This window comes from Petromyzon marinus, chromosome 7 (genome assembly GCF_048934315.1).
Source record: "Petromyzon marinus isolate PM22_M1 ecotype Great Lakes invasive population chromosome 7, UKy_Petmar_22M1.pri1.0, whole genome shotgun sequence".
Lineage (NCBI taxonomy): Eukaryota > Metazoa > Chordata > Hyperoartia > Petromyzontiformes > Petromyzontidae > Petromyzon > Petromyzon marinus.
Window position 1 is genome coordinate 13,317,991 of NC_133673.1, and position 20,855 is coordinate 13,338,845.

The 20,855-nt window shown below is 41.9% G+C and overlaps 1 protein-coding gene across 1 annotated transcript in view; it reads left to right on the plus strand.

Moving 5' to 3' along the window:
- Nucleotides 1-20,522, plus strand: part of LOC116940009 (cryptochrome-1-like) — a 31,276-nt gene extending 10,754 nt beyond the window's left edge. Inside the window, exons 3-13 of the mRNA XM_032949205.2 lie at nt 399-541; nt 4,664-4,848; nt 5,273-5,361; nt 7,102-7,242; nt 8,160-8,471; nt 10,584-10,735; nt 12,017-12,219; nt 13,549-13,638; nt 14,778-14,888; nt 15,299-15,450; nt 16,350-20,522. Of these exons, the coding sequence (XP_032805096.2) occupies nt 399-541; nt 4,664-4,848; nt 5,273-5,361; nt 7,102-7,242; nt 8,160-8,471; nt 10,584-10,735; nt 12,017-12,219; nt 13,549-13,638; nt 14,778-14,888; nt 15,299-15,450; nt 16,350-16,358 (1,587 nt within the window). The 3' untranslated portion in view covers nt 16,359-20,522. The remainder of the gene's footprint in view (nt 1-398; nt 542-4,663; nt 4,849-5,272; nt 5,362-7,101; nt 7,243-8,159; nt 8,472-10,583; nt 10,736-12,016; nt 12,220-13,548; nt 13,639-14,777; nt 14,889-15,298; nt 15,451-16,349) is intronic.
- The last annotated feature ends 333 nt before the right edge of the window (nt 20,523-20,855 follow it).

The window sequence follows — 20,855 nt, forward strand, 5'->3', positions numbered from 1 at the left end:
TTTTGAAGCATACATGGTAGGGCTTCACTCTGCCCTGCTAGCTAATAATTTAATGCTCATGATAAATGTTGATAATGTTGAACAACACGAAGTAATCCAAACAGCCAATCAATTAATCAGTACTGGTCAGATGATAATAATAACAAGTCCTGAAAAAAATGTACAAACCTCCCTCAACCCAGAGCACCCCATTCACTCCTTGGCATCAGCGTTTAAGCTCTTCACTCAATATATTTCTGCGTCACTGGTAGACTGAAGTAGACCCGTGACTCGTAGCCACAGCCACAGCGAGACGTATACTGGATGTGGTGTGCCGGTAAACTCAGTAATTTGCTTTTACTGTAGGGAATTTATATGTATACGTGAAAGTGACGTCCCTGTGGTGTTGGCATTGTCAGGAGTGGAACATCAGCCGGCTCACGTTTGAGTACGACTCTGAGCCATTCGGGAAGGAGCGTGATGCGGCGATCAAGAAATTAGCATCAGAGGCAGGCGTGGAGGTGCTGGTGCGCATCTCCCACACACTCTACAACCTTGACAGGTAACCTTGACCCCCTGTGGAACTGGCACCGTCGATCCCATAGAGTGGGGGAAACTTTTTAGAGTGATATGTACAGCAATGCTTTTTACTTGTGAATAACAAGGTTATGTGTGGTTGCTCATGTGGCTGCAAATTGTGTATGCACGTATGTATTTTTTAGGAAAGACGAAAAGACAAATGGAGAGAGACAGATTAATAGACCATTCATGCATTTTACCCTAGCTTAAAAACATCTGCCTGTTCATCTATCTGAGATAGGGAGGCGAGGGGGCGGGGGCCATGATAACTCTCGTAAAGATTATGTTATAGAAATGACGGGTTATTATAAAGGTGTTTTGCCTTTAAGGACTCGCCCTAAAGTTGACTGGACACATTTATCAAACGGTTGCCAACATATGTTGATTCATTCACTCATTGTTAATTACATTGGCCTCCTTGACCATCATTGCGTGATATCACACGCCATGGCTGGTGATGTCACACGCTGCTGCTGATGATGATGATGAGTAACTTGGTTCTAGCCAGGTCTGACTCAGATTATCTTGCTGGGGGGAACCTGGGCAGGGAAACCAGGTCCAAGAAACCAAGATAGGCCAGTCACTGATCCTCATCATCAGCCATGATGTATCTTATCCACTGTTGGATGAAGACCAATATAATGTCTCTGATATGTGTTTGTTGTCTGATCCATTTGTTTCTTTTTCTGCCTCTCAGTGTAATTCCAAGTGTGCACCTCTCCATGCTTCTTTGATCACTTTTCAATATTTGCATATATAATTTTTTATTAATTAATGTTAAGCTCAAATTAATCATTATTCTTAGCACAAATGTATGTTGAAAAACATAACTGATCCATGCTTATGCGTGATTTGTCTGCCATCTTAAAATACGATTAATGGTTGATGATTATATTAAGTTACTTAAATATTGTTAGTGTAATATAACTATAATTTAATTTCATATTTTTATTATCAGGTGAGAACCCAGAGAGATAACACATATTTTGGAAAATGCAGGAGCAAGCGAATATGGTAAAAACATCTGCAAAACTAAATAATGGGTGTTACTAAATGTGAATTATGCCACATAATAAAGTCTTATACATTTAGATGACCATTCTCTTTAAATCGTTGGCTTCCATATACTGTATGTTGATACGTTATCTTATTAACATAATCCCACATCGTACAAAATAATGTGAAAAAAATGACGTTATCTTAAAATGTAAAGCAGAAATTTTAAAAAATCTATTGATATATTTCACGTGCTTTTTGTTACCATTGACATGGTTATTAATATATCTCCATATGCATCTATATGCAACACAAAAAAATGGGTTCACAAAGATGGCTGGGGTGCCATCTTTGTGATGGCACCCCAGCCATCAATTCAGGGCTACAAAGTTCATCAACCTCCCCCCCCCCCCCCCCCGGTTCATACCAAGGGGGGCTGCGAGGACCCCGTGCATCCTGGCACTTGACAGTCGCTTCCTGCGGCATGCGTTATCCGCGTGTCAATATCGCCTTTCGACAGTTTCGGCCCAGAAGGATCCGGGGGCAACTGCGCACTGCGACCTGTAGCCCTGGGAATCGTTCGCGGTGCTCCCTGCAATCAACGTGCGCTGCCTCATGCCTTCCCTTCCAGACACTGATCAGGGGGTTCGCTCGCTAGATTGCTAGCAGCTCAGACGAGATCAGACCTATTAAGGGTGATACAGTTATGGGCATTTAAAGAAAGCCAAAAATCTATTTGCTTTTCTAAATACTTACCTAGGCTGTGTTCCAAGCTCTTGTAAGTAAGTTTTAAGCTTATAAAGTGAGAATAAAAGTTAAAAATGACTTCAGGGTACACTATGTTGATGTCACTGCAGTCTGATTGCTGTACATTTGAATGGAATGGCATTGTAGTGACATCATGAAATTATGTCTGAAAGTCTACTTTTATTCATGAGCTTAAAATGTATGTCGAGCAGCCTAGGACACAGAGCCTAGGTGCATAACTATACGATAATAGCTGTTTGTTTTTTGGGTTGCATTTCACTTGAATAATATTAATTTGTTTATATACTGTGTTTACAAAATGTCATTATTTCGATGTTTGTACATTGAATGAAAAATAGTTAAATACCATGTAGAGCTGAATTTATGCTTTGATTTCTCGGCATGGTGCCTGCTACTTTGTTTTAATTGTATGTTTGTAGTTTAAAATACAAATGGCTGGCTCTTGAGTCACAACGTTACAAATCATGTAATGTGTAAATTTGCTAATTAAAAAATTTACACATTAATAACTTTTAAATCACATGCTTGTCTGCTTTCTACAAACAAGGACCGTTGATTGTGTAATAGTTGTTATGACCTTGGTACAGTGAGGGAAAAAAAGTATTTGATCCCCTGCTGATTTTGTACGTTTGCCCACTGACAAAGAAATGATTAGTCTACAATTTTAATGGTAGGTTTATTTGAACAGTGAGAGACAGAATAACAACAACAAAAAATCCAGAAAAACGCATGTCAAAAATGTAATAAATTGATTTGCATTTTAATGAGGGAAATATGTATTTGACCCCTCTGCATAACATGACTTAGTACTTGGTGGCAAAACCCTTGTTGGCAATCACAGAGGTCAGACGTTTCTTGTAGTTGGCCACCAGGTTTGCACACATCTCAGGAGGGATTTTGTCCCACTACTCTTTGCAGATCTTCTCCAAGTCATTAAGGTTTCGAGGCTGACGTTTGGCAACTCGAACCTTCAGCTCCCTCCACAGATTTTCTATGGGATTAAGGTCTGGAGACTGGCTAGGTCACTCCAGGACCTTAATGTGCTTCTTCTTGAGCCACTCCTTTGTTGCCTTGGCTGTGTGTTTTGAGTCATTGTCACGCTGGAATACCCATTCACGACCGATTTTCAATGCCCTGGCTGAGGGAAGGAGGTTCTCACCCAAGATTTGACGGTACATGGCCCCGTCCATCGTCCCTTTGATGCGGTGAAGTTGTCCTGTCCCCTTAGCAGATAAACACCCCCAAAGCATAATGTTTCCACCTCCATATTTGACGGTGGAGATGGTGTTCTTGGGGTCATAGGCAGCATTCCTCCTCCTCCAAACACGGCGAGTTGAGTTGATGCCAAAGAGCTCCATTTTGGTCTCATCTGACAACAACACTTTCATCCAGTTGTCCTCTGAATCATTCAGATGTTCATTGGCAAACTTCAGACGGATATGTATATGTGCTTTCTTGAGCAGGGGGACGTTGCGGGCGCTGCAGGATTTCAGTCCTTTATGGCGTAGTGTGTTACCAATTGTTTTCTTGGTGACTGGTCCCAGCTGCCTTGAGATCATTGACAAGATCCTCCCGTGTAGTTCTGGGCTGATTCCTCACCGTTCTCATGATCATTGCAACTCCACGAGGTGAGATCTTGCATGGAGCCCCAGGCCGAGGGAGATTGACAGTTCTTTTGTGTTTCTTCCATTTGCGAATAATAGCACCAACTGTTGTCACCTTCTCACCAAGCTGCTTGGCAATGGTCTTGTAGCCCATTCCAGCCTTGTGTAGGTCTACAATCTTGTCCCTGACATCCTTGGAGAGCTCTTTGGTCTTGGCCATGGTGGAGAGTTTGGAATCTGATTGATTGATTGCTTCTGTGGACAGGTGTCTTTTATACAGGTAACAAGCTGAGATTAGGAGCACTCCCTTTAAGAGTGTGCTCCTAATCTCAGCTCGTTACCTGTATAAATGACACCTGGGAGCCAGAAATCTTTCTGATTGAGAGGGGGTCAAATACTTATTTCTCTCATTAAAATGAAAATCAATTTATAACATTTTTGACATGCGTTTTTCTGGATTTTTGTTGTTGTTATTCTGTCTCTCACTGTTCAAATAAACCTACCATTAATATTTTAGACTGATAATTTCTTTGTCAGTGGGCAAACGTACAAAATCAGCAGGGGATGAAATACTTTTTTTCCCTCACTGTAGTTGACCTGCCGAAATGCACAATAATCAAGGTCTTGCTGTATATAATATTTTGTTATCTCTGTGTGTGTGTTTGTGTTGGATAGCCAAGTTTTGGATGTTTGCACGCCTTCTATGAGTGGGATAATGGCCTTCCCACTGTCTACAGAATAATCGAGTTGAACGAAGGGCAGGCACCACTCACATACAAGCGCTTCCAGGCGCTGGTGAGCCGCATGGAGCCGCCCGAGAGGCCCGTGGGAACCATCACGAGCGAGGTGATGGGCCCCTGCCGCACGCCGCTCTGGGAGGACCACGACGAACGCTACGGGGTACCTTCCCTCGAGGAGCTCGGTGAGGAGTGACGGCTTGGAGGCGGCGTTAAAACACGCGCAGCCGTGCACGTGTATCCACTGTTGATCCGCCCCTCGCACACGTGGAGACCGCTTGGAAAAATTCAATTGACTAGCTATATAAATCGACAGATATATATTACGTTTTTGTTCTCTAATGTATAGCATCTACAAGTTGTATCTGCCAATACCCAGGTCAACTTGCAGTGTAATTCAACTTGTGTATCGGCAATGTAAATCTGTATATGCTTCATATGTAAGAATAATACTATGGCAAAATAAGGCAATTATCATGGCCTGCAACATATAATGTTAGGTTATTTGACAAGTGGGCTTTGTTAGAGAGAGCCTAAATAGTCAAGTAAATCGAGTGTAGAACTTTGTTACATTTTTCAAAACTTTAAAATAAACCCCTTTTTGCACAGGTTTTGACACTGATGGCCTAACGACTGCCGTCTGGCAGGGAGGCGAGTCCGAGGCCCTGACCCGCTTGGACAGACACCTGGAGAGGAAGGTTTGTAGTTCACGAGAAATTGCGTTCACCTTCAGCTGAAACGTTTCTAATAAACATGCCGTCCACCGTCTTAAGTTTTTCAGTCAAAGACCAAGTTTTTAGGCCTTTTTGGTGTATCCGTTTGAGGTGCTGGGGTGAGTTTTTTTAGCCATGCGCATTCTCTCGTTTGCTCATGTTCTTATGAGCCATTCTCCTGCAATCATCGATACGCAGTTTTCTAAACTTGTTACACTTGCTTGTGCAATGCCTGTAAGACATTACGTGCATTTCACTCCTCTAAACCACCTTAAACATTTCATTGACAAATGTTTAATGCTGTAATGAAGATAACAGTATCCACTGAATGCCTTCACTAAACGCAGACCACAAGGTGAGCGGCGATAAAATCCACCGACAATACGCTTCAGTTATGTTTTTTAAATTTCCCGTGTTTGTGATCGTGAAATGAAAGAACATTTTTGTTTCTTTTTCATTGATATTTTTTTTACCTTCACTGGTGTGCAACCAGAACAACCAGCTACCAGCACCTGTGTTGAATTTCCAGTAATTTGTCTGGAGAGAGACAGGGAATAGACTGAGCAAACAGTGGCCTCTGGGAACCCAGACTGAGCGTCTGCCCTGTGGTTGGCCGGCCACCCAAATAAGTAATTTGCACATGAATAGTGCATGTATGTGTGTGTCTGTGTGTTGTACCCTTGTGTACCCTTATGGGGAGCTGTAGTGCAACGGTTAGCACGCTGCGCTAGGAACCCGGTGACCCGAGTTAAATTCCCACTCACGGCCAACACCAGTGACGATTATCTGAATCGGTCCTGGGCCTCCCCCATATCGACTCAGACTCAAATGAGTATCTGTTGCGATGTGCAAACATCGCCACTGGTAAGACAAAGGCGGCAGGGAATGGTGCTGGCCACCCCCTTGTGTGTCGTGCCGGCCTTTATAGGTGCTCGCTAATGGTGCTTGCCCCAATAGTCTTTTAAGGCTATATGGGAGATATTTGTCTTTGTGCCATTGTGTGTGCATGTTTGAATCTGTGCATGTGTGTATCTGCGTGCATGCGTATTTATGCATGTGTGAACTATGTGGGTGCTCAGCCTATTGCTCGAATGCTACTGGGGAAATATTATAAAATGACTTTGCAGACCAAAGATACCGTGCAATTGTAAAAGGAAATTAATATGTTTATGTGCTGGTTGGTGCGTGTTTATTAGAAACGTCATAATAAATAAGTGGAAACGATTTTGCCGATGTCTGCACGTGCAATAATGTACTGAAGAGCAAAATATTCGAGAAACCAAAAAATATCCCGTAAATTTTGACATTTACTGTTCTTAAATTACATATACTTCTTAAAATGTTGTTTAGGAAGCACATTGTCTACTGTAACATCTGATTTGCATAACTGCGTGAAATGCATAATATAGCCTACTGCACATAAAATGTATTTGTGGACATTCATATATGTATACCCTACAAGGGATATACATTGAGGTTTAAGTCCGGTAGGCTTCGTTTTTCGTTAAAAGCAATATGTGTGATAGAGCCTCGAAACAATATTTGGCTTAAAGGTAATGGCAAAAAATGCATATGAACATTATCTTATTACTACCACAAGATACACTAGAACCATTTTGGTCACATTGGATGCGCATTGTTCATTACAGATGTATTCAGTTATGCTGGATCTTAGCATGCCCATTAGCTGTACCCACACTGTGTGCTGTTTGCGCGCTGTTACAGGCATGGGTGGCAAACTTTGAGCGCCCAAGGATGAACGCCAATTCGCTGTTGGCGAGCCCCACGGGACTCAGCCCATACCTGCGGTTCGGCTGCCTTTCCTGCCGTCTTTTTCACTACAAGCTCACAGAGCTCTACAAGAAGGTGGAGTCAATTACTTGTGCACGTGAACTTATTACCATACATACACCCACCAATCATCTTCACCATCAGCAATGATCAATACACCACTGGACGAAGGCTTCTCCAAGCCATCACTGTCTCCCACAGTCCTGCAATGCAACAATCTATCTAGCTACTGCACGGTACACGTCCTCTCCAATGTGTTCCCTCCTTTCGTTACCACTTTGTCATTATTCTCGACCACTGGCCATTGTCCCTCAATAGCGATATTTCCTGCCGATGCCAACTTTTTTTTATTGACAAACAAAATGATGTCTTTATCTGCATCATTTGACCTCCTTTGCCAGTACCAAAATATAAGATTAGGGTTTTTCCCCTTTTTTCGTTTGAGACGGGGCTCAAAAGAAAGCTGTCTCTGGTGTGTACCAATCAGTTCAAGGACAATGCATATATTATCAGAGTGCGTTTTTTGTTGGCATTCTGCCCACAAGTATTGTGGTTAATGCAGACATGATTTCTTGTAAAAAGGTTTCAGTTTTGTTGCCAGAAAAAAGGGGAAAAACCCTATTCTTATAAAATGATGTCTCTTAATTTGCGTATGTTATAAAATTAATGTGTTATCTTCGTGTATAATTTCAAGCATGCATCTCTCCATTTGTCTTTGTGTACTTTTGAACTTTTGTTTCCATTTCCTTGTAAATGTTTCTTACCCATATGTCATAGCAGGTAATATACATTGAGTAAAATGCACCACTTTTGTACGATATCTCATATTTAAAGCTATATATTTAAGGTTTATACTTTTAATGTTTTGCTTTTGCACACATAATTTTTGCACATGGACTGCTAAACAAGGCCTGGCCAGGCTCGGCAGTCTTAGTCCTGTTTTAATCCTCCTCGTGAGACAGAATGATAGTTGTGCCATTTTTGTCACACAGGTAAAGAAGAACAGCTCTCCACCGCTTTCGCTGTACGGCCAGCTCCTGTGGAGGGAATTCTTCTACACAGCCGCCACCAACAACCCTAAGTTCGACCGCATGGAAGGGAACCCCATCTGTGTCCAGATCCCCTGGGACCGCAACCCCGAGGCCCTTGCCAAGTGGGCGGAGGGCCGTACAGGCTACCCCTGGATAGATGCCATCATGACACAGTTACGGCAGGAGGGCTGGATCCATCACCTGGCACGACACGCAGTCGCCTGCTTCCTGACACGCGGAGACCTCTGGGTATCCTGGGAGGAGGGCATGAAGGTCAGTTGACTACTCATCCGCCAACCTACCTGCACACATGCACACAATGGCATAGTTCCTCCATGTAGCCTACCTATACTCTAAGGGGGTAGTGCTGTTAGTGAGCACCTACGAAGGCCATTGGCACTGCGCACAATTGAGCACAATTGAGCGGTGTGGCCAGCATGGCCCCCCTGGCCGCTTTTGTCTCCCCAGTGCTGCTGTTACACACTGCACTACGTACGTATTTAAGACTAAGTAGGGAGGCCCAGAATTGGTTCTGATATCACCCGCCACTAATGTTATTCAGGTTGCTCGGTTCATAGCACAGTGCTCAAATCGCTACACCACTCCGACACTCACGCCCATATATGTGAGCACACAGCCCTATACACCTGCCCCATCATTTGTTTCGTAGTCTTTTTTTTGTATACACTCCTATTGTATAATCCATAGTGGAGTGGTGGATCTGGCTTTTAATGGTCAACGTACTGCGCTATGAACTCGGCGACCTGCCATTGTTCATAGAGGCCATGACTAATGTCAATACTGAATTCCCCCCCAACTCTGAGCGGCAAGGTGAAGTATTTTCAAACAACTCCCATTGGAGAGGAGGCCTTCGCCCAGGGGTACATTAACACAATGCAATGACTAATAATTATATTGCATGATTTGGCCAAGTGGCACGGTTGTTATATTGCACAACCGGCTGTTGGAAGGTTGGGAGTTAAAATCCTAATGGTGGGTTGACTCATTGGTTTGTGCCTTGACAGTCATTGAGTCATACTTGTTGAGAAATCAACAGGGGTTATCCTATGGGCATTATGCTCATCTTCCCTTTTTATTTCCACCACTGGTACTGCTATGTTAACAGGAGATAAGTACCATGCCACAATTATTTGAGTCTCTCACCTTTTTCTCACCGATTGTAATGTGGAGGCAAGGTGGAATAGTATATATTTACCGAACAATGTTGACCCTGACATATAGTTTAGAGGAGGCTCCCTGGGCAAGGAAAAATAACACCCACTAGCTATTGCTTCAATACATTTAATAGATAATAAAATATTTATCAAAGAACATCCATTTCAGAGTTTCGTTAGATTTTCAACCAAAACTTAAGATCGGAGGGTGGTCTGGTGATGTGGTGTCCTGTACCCTCTTAAAGTTTAAAAAAAAAGTTTGATTTTACACTCAAACAATATTGGGTGGCTTTCAACTTTTGATTTCAGCCCTGAGCCAGTGCTCTATTCGTATCGTGGGGATGAGTATAATAAGAATAGCCACTGTTGACTTCCAAAAAAAAGAGGCACTCATTGACCCCAGAGAGATAAAGGGCTGAATCAACCCCAAACTCAGATTTGAACTTCGCAGTCTTTTGATTGTGAGCTTGCCATTGCAACACCCCACCTGAATTTTTTTTTAATGCTGTGCCTCATCACATTAGAGACCTATATACATTTTAGTCAATGATCGTTTTATTTTTGCACCACCATACCCTCAGGACTCACACTACATTAGGACTGATCTGAACAAAGCTGTGATACACAATTTAATCTGGAAAGAGAATGAGATATGATGTGGGAGTATAGTGTAAGTGATTTGGAAGATGCTGCTTTTAATTTCAACTAAAAATGTGTTTAAAGGAACAAGTAGTGTGCAGCATGTACGTGTTTCTATGCTTTCTGGAAGACGGAAGCAATTTTTTTTTACATGTGACCTACATCATCACGTCCCTGCAATTTATTGTTGCTTTGAAAATATATATATTTTTAAATCAACTGTTTTAAATCTATGTCATGATTTTCACATTTTTCAATCTTTGGGAAAATGTCCTGCAAATGTAATGGGGTCACAGAGATTTCTTCAAATGCAGACAGGAAATTTGCAAGAGGAATGAAAAAGCTTTCCTTGATTAAACTGCAATGGAAGCCGTCATTTTTGGCAGACCTTGAACATGTTGAAGAAAAGTCTTTCCATCAATGGACCATCATTTCATATTTGAAAAACACATTTTCATTGTCACAAAGGAGAGCAGTTGAGATGACAAAATGTGCCTTTTGTGAGCGCTGTCCCGTTGTGAGTTGCGCACCTCCACGGGGCACTCTGTAACGTGTGCTACTTCTTTTGCAGGTATTTGAGGAACTGCTGCTGGATGCTGACTGGAGCGTGAATGCAGGCAGTTGGATGTGGCTGTCCTGCTCCTCCTTCTTTCAGCAGTTCTTCCACTGCTACTGCCCAGTGGGATTTGGCCGACGCACCGATCCAAACGGGGACTACATACGGTAATGGCCATAGAACACTGGGGCACGCGATGTCAGCATTTGTCACTAGCAATGGTTTCACATTGTAAAAAAATTGTCAGTTGCTCAAATATGGACAAATTCTATCAAAGATACAGAGGACATGTATGTACGTATGTTGGACTTATTTGACTACCCAAGGTTGTGTAATCTATCTGCCAATAAATGTTAATTACACCTTTCAACAAACTCAGTTTTCACTGACTGGACAGACTTCCGTCATTCTATGCCATTGTCATAGGTAGTTGTGAGAGTTGGTCATCATCGCATTGCCACGACTATGGTTGCCATGATGACTACTTTACCACCCTGCTAATCCAACACATTGACACAGCTACTTCAATGCTAAATTCTTCTTTTGATATGTAAACTCCTTTGTCAAGGCGCTCTGCTCCTCCCACCCAGCTTAAAAAACGCTGCCAAGCTTAGCAGTGTTCTTTGAAGTGCTGTCGTCCCGACAGTTCTGTTCCTTCACCTGAAGAAGGCTACTTGTGTTGTGGCCGAAACGTGAGAATTTTATTTTCTTATATTTTATTTGTATTATTTTATTTCCATTCTACTTAACTTTACCGAAAGAACCAAGAAGAAGAGGCATGCCACATAATACCACAACTCGTATTCATGCCCCAGAGCATCATTCCACTTGAATATTAAGTTGTAGGACCAATGCTGTTGTCACATGCCCTTTGTTCTCTTGTTAATTGCCCACCTGGCCAGAAAAGCTCGGTGATGTTCTCAATAAAATTAAATGAAGCCATGAGGATCCTGACACAATCACTCATTCTGTAACAGAGCTAAATCAGTTTTGCACCATGCTGCTTCCTGTCGTCATTCATTGTCACCATCACCATTGCCATCGACCATGAGGCTCATGGAGGTCTTTTAACAAGTAGGTCGAGCCATGGATATAAATAAAATGATTATAATAGTTAAAGGTAATTGCTGTCCTGAGCATAAATCAAATGCTGGAGTAATTAACTTGTATTGCACTGAGCAGTTTATTTATTGCCTTGAATAAGCTGGATGACAGTGGGGCATTGTAATTAAGTTTTTGAATAATTAATCAATGGCGCTCACTTATTAAATATAAGCTGGATCTGAATGCCTCTTTGCTAATCTGTAGGCCAAACAAAATGCAAGACAGTCTTTAGCATGTGCACAATAGCAACAACATTACTCTATCACCTGTTGTGAACATTCCCATTTCCATAACAAAGATGACGAGGAAGTCTCTGAAGTAATTTGTGTTTTCGTACATCACAGCCGCTACATTCCGCTGCTACGAGCCTTCCCGGCCAAGTATATCTACGACCCATGGAACGCTCCGGAGAGCGTACAGAAGACGGCACGCTGCATAATAGGCGTGGACTACCCCAAGCCCATGGCCAACCACGCCGAGGCCAGTCGCCTCAACATCGAGCGCATGAAGCAGATCTACCAGCACCTGTCACGCTACCGCGGCCTCTGTGAGCCGCGCACAAACCTTGCACGCACGAAAAGCACAACACCGTCGTGGCGTTGGGGTCAGATTACATGAGCTGTGGAAGTGATGATGATGATGATGATATCCATATTGGTACACTTGAATAACGAGTCGTCCTCTGTAGCTGATGGCCGTTCATCACAACCAACTCCTTGGTAGTCCTGTTGAAATGTCCTCAAGGTCGAATCCTTCGCACATGTTTATTTACAAATAGTCGTTTCACAATTATACAACGTTTAACTTTGCAACTAGAATGTCAGGTGTGGACACACGCCTGTAATCCAGCGCATTTCCTCCTCGAACACAGAAACGGCCACTTTAGACAAACTGTTTTGATTGTGGCAGCATATTGGATAATATACCATAATAGCGGGGGAAAAATAAAATCGGCATCGTTTCCCAAAAAATACACCATCACACACAGACCCAACGAAACCGCAAAGGCTATGGTGTTTAGTATTTAAACCCACAGCTTGGTAGACTAGCTCTGGTATTGTAGCTACTATAATATGGCATTGTCTGTGTTTGTGTAGTAAAATCTTTGTTGGAATACTAGACACTCCTGAATATTTATTGTATGTTATACGTTCAGCACTAGGTGTACTGTGAAGTCCCAGGCTGTGTAGTTCCTCTGCAGATTGGGGGATGATGTGACGCAGTTATCGCGAGATTGTGACGTTATTGTTGTGTGCCGCGTGGGTTTCGTGAAATTGTTTTGGATTGGAGGGGGAAGATGCTGGGTCTCGCAGCATTTGCAGGTGCATCTGCCTGCGTGATCCACACTCCCTCCCCCGGTGTAGTTTTTTTTGGAAAATTGTTCCTAATAAATGTTTTTTTCTGCAATTTATGCTATCGTGTCCAATGTACTGCCTTGATCGAAGTAGCTGGTGCAATGTGGTGGTGTTGTGTGTTAGTGTAATCAAAGTTCAGGGGCGACTTAACACCCCAACAAATGTTTGGAGGCCAAGGTTGGTAGATCATTGATTTGTGATTTTCACGGTGGTCTGCAAATGGCAGTTTATCAAATGGGTTCAGGAACTCATTTGTGCTGCTCTTTTGAATGTTATCTCCTCGTATGCATGGGTTTTCCCCTGGTGCTTCGGTTTCTGCTCACATGCAAAAGTCATAAAAAAATCATTTTCCAAACGTGATGTTGCCGGACTCTTCTGCAAAAGGTTTTTGAGACTCTGTAAGGTTTAACTAGTTCAATGACAATGCAAGTGTAGTAATGCATGATGTTTACTACAATTTGTACGTAGATATACTTTTAACCGAAGCTGCTGGTGCGAATGAATACATTGCTGTTTTTAAGGTCTGTTGGCGTCTGTGCCCTCCAACGGCAATGGTGGGATGTCCGGCTATGGCCAGGGTGATGGCCACTCCAGACCCAGCAGTGCTGCAGGTATGTGTGAGCCGTCTGTCATAATATCGTTACTTTTGAAACGACATAAATGAGCCGTTCTATGGCGCTAGTGGGTGTACTATACCTAGGGGCTCACTAGAGGGCACATTCCGGATGTCACGGAGGTCGGGTCAGGACACGACAGTCTGGGTGAACCCGCGAGAGCACGTGACCGGACGAGGGGGCACGGGGACCCCCAGAAGGGGGTGAGCGGGCCACGTGATGTGGACCCCAGAGCCTCCACGAAGGATCGAGTAGGGGGCGTGACCAGGGGCAGAGCCCCTGGTGACGGAGCCCCTGGTCACGCCACGGGAGATATAAGCCGAGTCCCGAGAGGGCGCGTGGCTGTACGACCCGAGAATGAAGCCGCCTTCTTCGATCCTCGCGCTTCAGTCTCCGCACACGACGACCCGACGGCGTGTCGGCTGTTCCGGTTCAACCATATAGTGATTCCGTCGGTGGCACCTTACGTAGTTAACCCAGAATGTACATAGTGAACCTTGGAATGTTGAGCAGTGTTGGTTGTGTTAGTGAATAAACGTGTTGCCTCCAAGTCTTGGTGTGCGCCTGATTGGAACCCACTAAACTTTCACAGATGGCTCCCAACTACATTTCTCTTAATTGAACTGCATTATGGAATCGAATCATGAGTACATTTGCTATTCGTACTCATCTTTATAATACGAAGTTCATCACAAAAGCACTTTTTTTTTGCATACCTGTAAACCCCTTATCAGTGCCTTTATAAATATCAACGTTCATCCTACAAAGTCCCATCACAAGGGAGAAACAAACAAATAGTCAACATTTATTTTTTTACACAAATGGCTGTACGTCGTATGGACCTAAAAAAACTAAATTTCCCTGTACAAGAATACGGGTAAAACATGGGTTGACAGGTATGTTTTGCATTAAAGGGCTATGTTGTTACTGCGTGTGATCCACATTGAATACAATGATTAATTTTGTGTCGGGTAGATTCAATTGAGTATTAAGACCACATAGGGGGTTGATTGGCATTTGTTTACAAGTTGATATAGTCTGCTTTGATATCGGTGAGTACACATTAGATCGACATTAAACATCTGGCGGTCATTTTCATCACCACTTTGCTGCTCGTATTGTGTTGTGGGCCACAGGATTTGGCACATCGGATGGGAGTGCAGGTGGGAACGGTGGAGATGATGGAGCCACTTGCTCCTACCAAAAGGACCAACAGCCGTGCGCAAGTGGCTCATTGCGGCAGCAACGTGAGTGATACCGATTATTTCCACGCTCCGCGCTTCCTTGACATTAATGGACAGGTTTGTCCCTGCTGATGGATTAGTTCATAAAAAAAATGTAGCATGCCATTCACATTTCCTACTTGGCATTCAACAATTCACCCTCTCCTCCCCCCACCATCTGGAGTTATGATTGATAAAAAAGTATAGCTTTTTTCTCTTGAGTACTTTATATTTTGTACTGCTTGTACAATACTGTCAATTTCATTTGGATGATCTGTCTTGTCTGTACTGCCTCTTGTTTTGTTTCAGTCTTGCTAACCGTTAGCCTATAGTAAGGTTTGGTACGAAATTTGTAAAGCGTGCACGCGCTTGGGAGAGATTGCATAACATCCCGTAATCCGCATGCGATCGTACGTTTCGTCCTTCGCGTGCAGCGAGAGAAATGGCGGCGCCAGCTGGTGTAGGCAGCCCGGGTGCGCTGGACCCCCTGGGGGTGCTGAAACGGGACCGTCTGTGCCGGATGGAGCCCGGCGAAGACCCTCCCCGCAAGAAAATCCCAAAGCACCGTTCGAGCGAGAGCATGGCGGTACGTAAGCACAACTCCCACCCAGTGTTCATTTAGTCAGCATTATTTAATTTCGTCTGAGTCTCGTCAACAACCCGTGTTGTTTTAATCAAGTCCTAGTCGGTGGGTTTCGTTCAAGTAATTCTCTTAGTTCTGTGCAGTCAAAAATGTAGTCCACTCGTAGTTCTTCAGTGTTGTTAGAGGTGTACAATACACCCCTCACCATGTTATCAGGTAAACAATAAAACGGCTTTAAAAATGTTTCCGTCACTAAATTTGTAGCAAAATTGTAATGCTGCTCCCACCGCCACCCATTTTAGTTTGTTCTTTCCCCCACACCGTTGGCTACGTATAGTGGTGCGAATGAAGCTCAATATACATACACCCTACTACCTTCCAACCAATGAAAGCCCTGATCTTTTTGACACCTTCTGCCTACTTTGACTACATCACCTGAAATGCACCTCACAAGCTAAGCAGGTGTCATATATAACCCTCCTTTGCCCGTACAGCGTGGGGAGGCCCTAATCCAGCAGTGGATTGACAAATTAGCAGTAGATTTACATTACTTCCGCATTAACATAGACCTTTTAACCATGTGGCAGTTTCAGTGTTGCTGCGAAATTGATTTCCAGGCTGAAAAGTTGTAGATATGGAGAATAAAAAAATCACGTGTACTGCATTATCTACGCTTTGAACAATTTCAAAACGTTTGGGTGATTTGTGCTTTTTAAATTCTGTATATTTTTTGCATTCTGATAATCTTAAGCATAATAATTAAATGGTTGTATTTTTCGTATGATAATCTGTTAACAGACAGTGATTAAATGAGGATATTTTTAAAAATCAGCTACATATATACTTAGCCCTTGTTGTTAATGTATGAAAAGTCCTTTATGCCAATTTTTATCTTGTTTTAGGGTAACTGAACATCAACTGTTTGAAGCTTATAGAAATGTTACGGAAAGCTTATCGTGGGATGCAAAAGAATTCCACAGAAGAAAAACCCTCGAATCATCAGTTAACATCGAAGCTCAAGTGAACATGAGTTGAAGTGTGTAAAAGCGCATCTGGATTTCTTACAACACTACAACAGTGTCACTTTACAGTGGAAGCTTGCAGGTCAAAGCTTCAACGTGTCTAAGGTGGTGTTGAAATTTTGTGACCCGTAAACACTTATGTTAAATGATCAGCACAAAAAACAACTATCGTCCGTGCAAGCTGGTGTTTGTGAACCTATAAGCACACTGAAAAAGAGAAAAAAATAAAAAATCTGGAGATACAGCATCCATGAGGTACAGTTCAGAAACTGTTTGCCTTGAACTGGGACTACAATCACTGGAAACTTTGAACAACTTTTAAAAAGCATTCAGCATCGTGTACCTGCTAACAGTGTTCTTTTTGTAAAACTCTGAAAATATGAACCCTGTACATAACCTTTTCAGTCGAACACCTTACAGAGCATGTGACATGTAACTCGTGAGTTTTTTTTGCACAGCCCCCAGGTATCTGCGCTGTTAAGTGGTTGCTTTTGCATAGGCATAACAATGTGTTTCGTCTTGCCCAGCTTGGCAACTATCCAGTACTTCACTAACTGTGGCCCCTGTATGCTCTAAGTCAGGCAGGGCCTCCTGATGATATAACCCCATATTGACGCGAGTGAACGTTATCTACATGTATTCTGTGTCAACAACAACAATAAAAGAAAGACCGAAAGAAAGTAATGAACTCAACAGCAGCATCTCCACTGTTATACATTTTTAAAACTGTGGCTTACAGGCAGAATTAATATTTTAACACAATCGAGTTTCAGTCATCTACTTTGTCAGCATGGAAGGTTGGTGCTGGGAGGTAGAAACATACTGACCGCTATTTGTAAAAGTGTACCATTCAAAATCCCTGTCATGAATGTCGGTGAAGGTTTGGGATTTTTGTTATCTATTTGATGCTACAATGCTGCAGTCACTTTGAAAAATATTTTTTCTAAATATTAATATTTTATATTTTCTTTAACATGTTGATGTGTTGCCTTTAAAATGCGTAGTGAAATATAATTCCTGTAGGAGCTGCATTTGCGAAGTGCTTTATTGTCAAGTATCCACCGGTAGAACACGTGATCTAATTATCAATAACATATCAAATCCGTCAATAATTTTCCATTGTGTGTAATTGGCAAATTATCACGCACCGTCCCCCATCATCAGCACATTGTCAGTCCCTAGGGCATGCTTGCTTATTGACTTCTCTGCTTGGACTTGAAATGTTACTTGAGCGATTACATTCGTTTGTACCATCGCCGTCTTAGGAACCAGTGGAAAAAGGGACAATAGCCCCAGATAATTTCTTGGAAAACTTATTTTTGTCTCGCGTCGAAAGGAGAGGTTCTTGCGAGTGTTTTTTCACAGTCGCGTCACTGTTAATACTGCCTTGTCAACTGTGTTAGGACATCTGAGAAGTGTGGACGATGAATGTGAGGAGGAACCGTAAACCAGCGTTTGCGCCCTCGTTGTACAGGACTCGTATTTGTGTGCGCTTATAAAAGAATACAGTGCAATACTCGTCGTTACCACATTGATAAGAGCAATGTTGTATAGTCAGGGTATGAGCGATATTATTGTTTCCGTGTTATTTATTATATTTATTCTTATAATAACGACATTGATATATCAGAATGGGAAATGTATTGCTCCTTAAGTGTTTATACGCGAGTCATAATGCATATTTGGGAAAACAAAAATGTCTTCACTACAATAATCTTTCCATAATATATTGACATTTTCACTTAAAACTTTCGTGACTGCAGGAATTCATATTCTTGGTTCTTTCAGTAAAGTCACCTAGGTAGAAAAATAAAATGAAAAATAGTAGAAACAACAAACCCACGACGTTTCGATTGCAACACAAGCGGTCTTCATCAGGCGGAGAGAAGAGATGAAGATGGCTTGTGTTGCGATCGGAAACCTCGTGGGTTTTTTGCTTCTATTGTTTATACATCTATTTTAAATTTTATTTTATTTACATTTTCTATCTACGTGCAACAGGCATCCTACGACACTACAAAAGTTACGTAAAAATACCTAGCCAATTCTTGTTAATTTTGCATAATAATTACCAAGTCTTTGCGACATCTAGAAAATTGCCTATTTAACTTTTCCTTAAAAATCAACATACTTTATATTGACTTTTATGTATACTATTTTTCGTTTAACGGCGGTGTTTTCAGCAGTAGTCGACACATTTCGTTCAAGAGTTGAGAAAAGTTTAGAGGGCTGCTTCAGGAAACCACACGTTTGGCATAATTACTCAGCCCTAGTTCTGCACTGTCTGCTGCTTTTCTTCATGAAATGTCAGGTCATGTTAAACAGTTCTTATGGATTTGTATTTTTTGTGCAGTTTATCCAAATTTGTACGCTAATTTACAGAAGGGCTAAAATGTGTGTACAAATTATAAAAGTTTGCAGAAGAGCTGCAAATAATAAATACTGCATATTCTGGACAATTTATAATGACAGTTTTCGACACAGGTTTATATTACACCAATACATCTGTGATAACGTTAAAGTTTGATACCAAATTTGGTGACTTCCCGGTATAAACGCTGAATCCGCATTCATGGAACGCAGCGTTTAGTGCGGAGCTAATGGGTGGAATGTAATTTTGTCTGCAGATTTAATGCATTACCAAATTACCTACAGTATTTTCATTTTTAAAAAACCTGATTCTCAAACTCCAAATGGTTCCCATTGACGAGAGCAATTGATGACTTGTGCCTCTTATTTTTGGAAAGAGCTGCAGGTCGGCAATATTAGCACGGGGGGGGGGGGGCTCTTCTGCCTTGCAAGGTTTTCTGCTTGGCTGTCCATTTTCCATTTCCCTCCGCGATTGTCTCTTGCCCGCAGTGCGATTCCTGCAATGTTCACGTGCTTTTCTTGTGGGCTCTTATCGCACATACGGTAGGCCTTGGTCAACAAGTGTCCAGAGAATAATGATGATTACTGCGATACCCCAGCAGACCTGAAAGGTTTATTGAAAATACTATTCCAGTGGATCCCAACATCCATTGAGGTTTTTTTTTACTATACCAAGAATTATCATTATTCTCTGAGGAATGCATGCTTACATTAGGGTGGTGAAAATATATTGAGAATGCGTCGTAACATGTACCGACAATCTATTATTTTCTATGAACCCAAATCGAACTTATTATGTTGTATAATGAACATGCTATGTTGGCACTTTTAAGTAAGCCATATAGTTTGGTTGTTGGCACTTAAACACGTTTGTATTTTGGTCTCGTGTGTGTGTTTTGCTTTGGGTAAAAAAAACAATTGCAGGTTGTACTGAACTGTAAAGGTGAGATTCCTCCTAAGTATACATTGTTACAGAATGTTTAATGGATACATTTGCTCACACTGCATTCTAATTACAATCTGCTGTTTCTGGCGTAACAAAACTTGACACTAAATGGACAGACCTTGGGATTTGCATTGACAGTTAATGACTGCAGCATGTGCGCTTAAGACATGCTGGTCGTTTATTGTTATGTAAGCACTTTACTTGGGCTTTGTACTGGGGGTAGGGGGGGGTCAGGAACGATTGTTAGACTGCTCCATCAGTTGCCCTGTATTGTTGGATCAGGCTAATACTGGGGGACTTATAACACATTTTCTACCATTTTCTATACCCTTGATTCAAATAAAAAAAAACGCTATGTAATGCATAGCTTACATTTTTTTCTGTTTAAAATAGTTGTATAGTCGTACAGATTTTGTGAAAAACTTTGAAAAACCAAGGAATGTAAACCCAGTTTTCTATATCGCATACATATTGTAGTACAAAGTTTAATTTTGCTATTACATATTTTAAATTAACATGTTTAAACGTAATTATATTAGAGCTGACAGAGCAAGACCTTGTGTAAATGCGGGACGTATCGTTCCCGGCTACTGGAGCTTCTTATTCGTATGCGTTTGACACCATACGTGATGTAACCCTGTAATTAGCCTCTGTACATACCCTTAACAGGGGTCTCTGCTCGTGGCTTGGATATTCGTTCAACGTTGTTCGGTAAATAAACATTGCATTCATGGTTATTTTTTACCACTTGTCAGTTATTGATGTGAAACTTTTTTAAACGTTTGCTAACACACTTGGCAATGCTACAGCAGCATTACAAATGTGAGTAATATTTGCTTTGTAGACCTGTGGGCGATTATAATTACAAATGCAGCAGCTGAAATTAAAGTTACATTATGAGTTTATCTGTGAATTTCACTTCTACAAACTTAATTGATTCCAGGTGCGGTGCAATCAATTGAACATGACAAGTGGATAAACTGTTCAGGCTCAAATGGGGTTATCCGATTGCCATTCATTTGCAATTTAGATTCATGAAACATCGAAATGCGACCTGATGAAAATGCGCT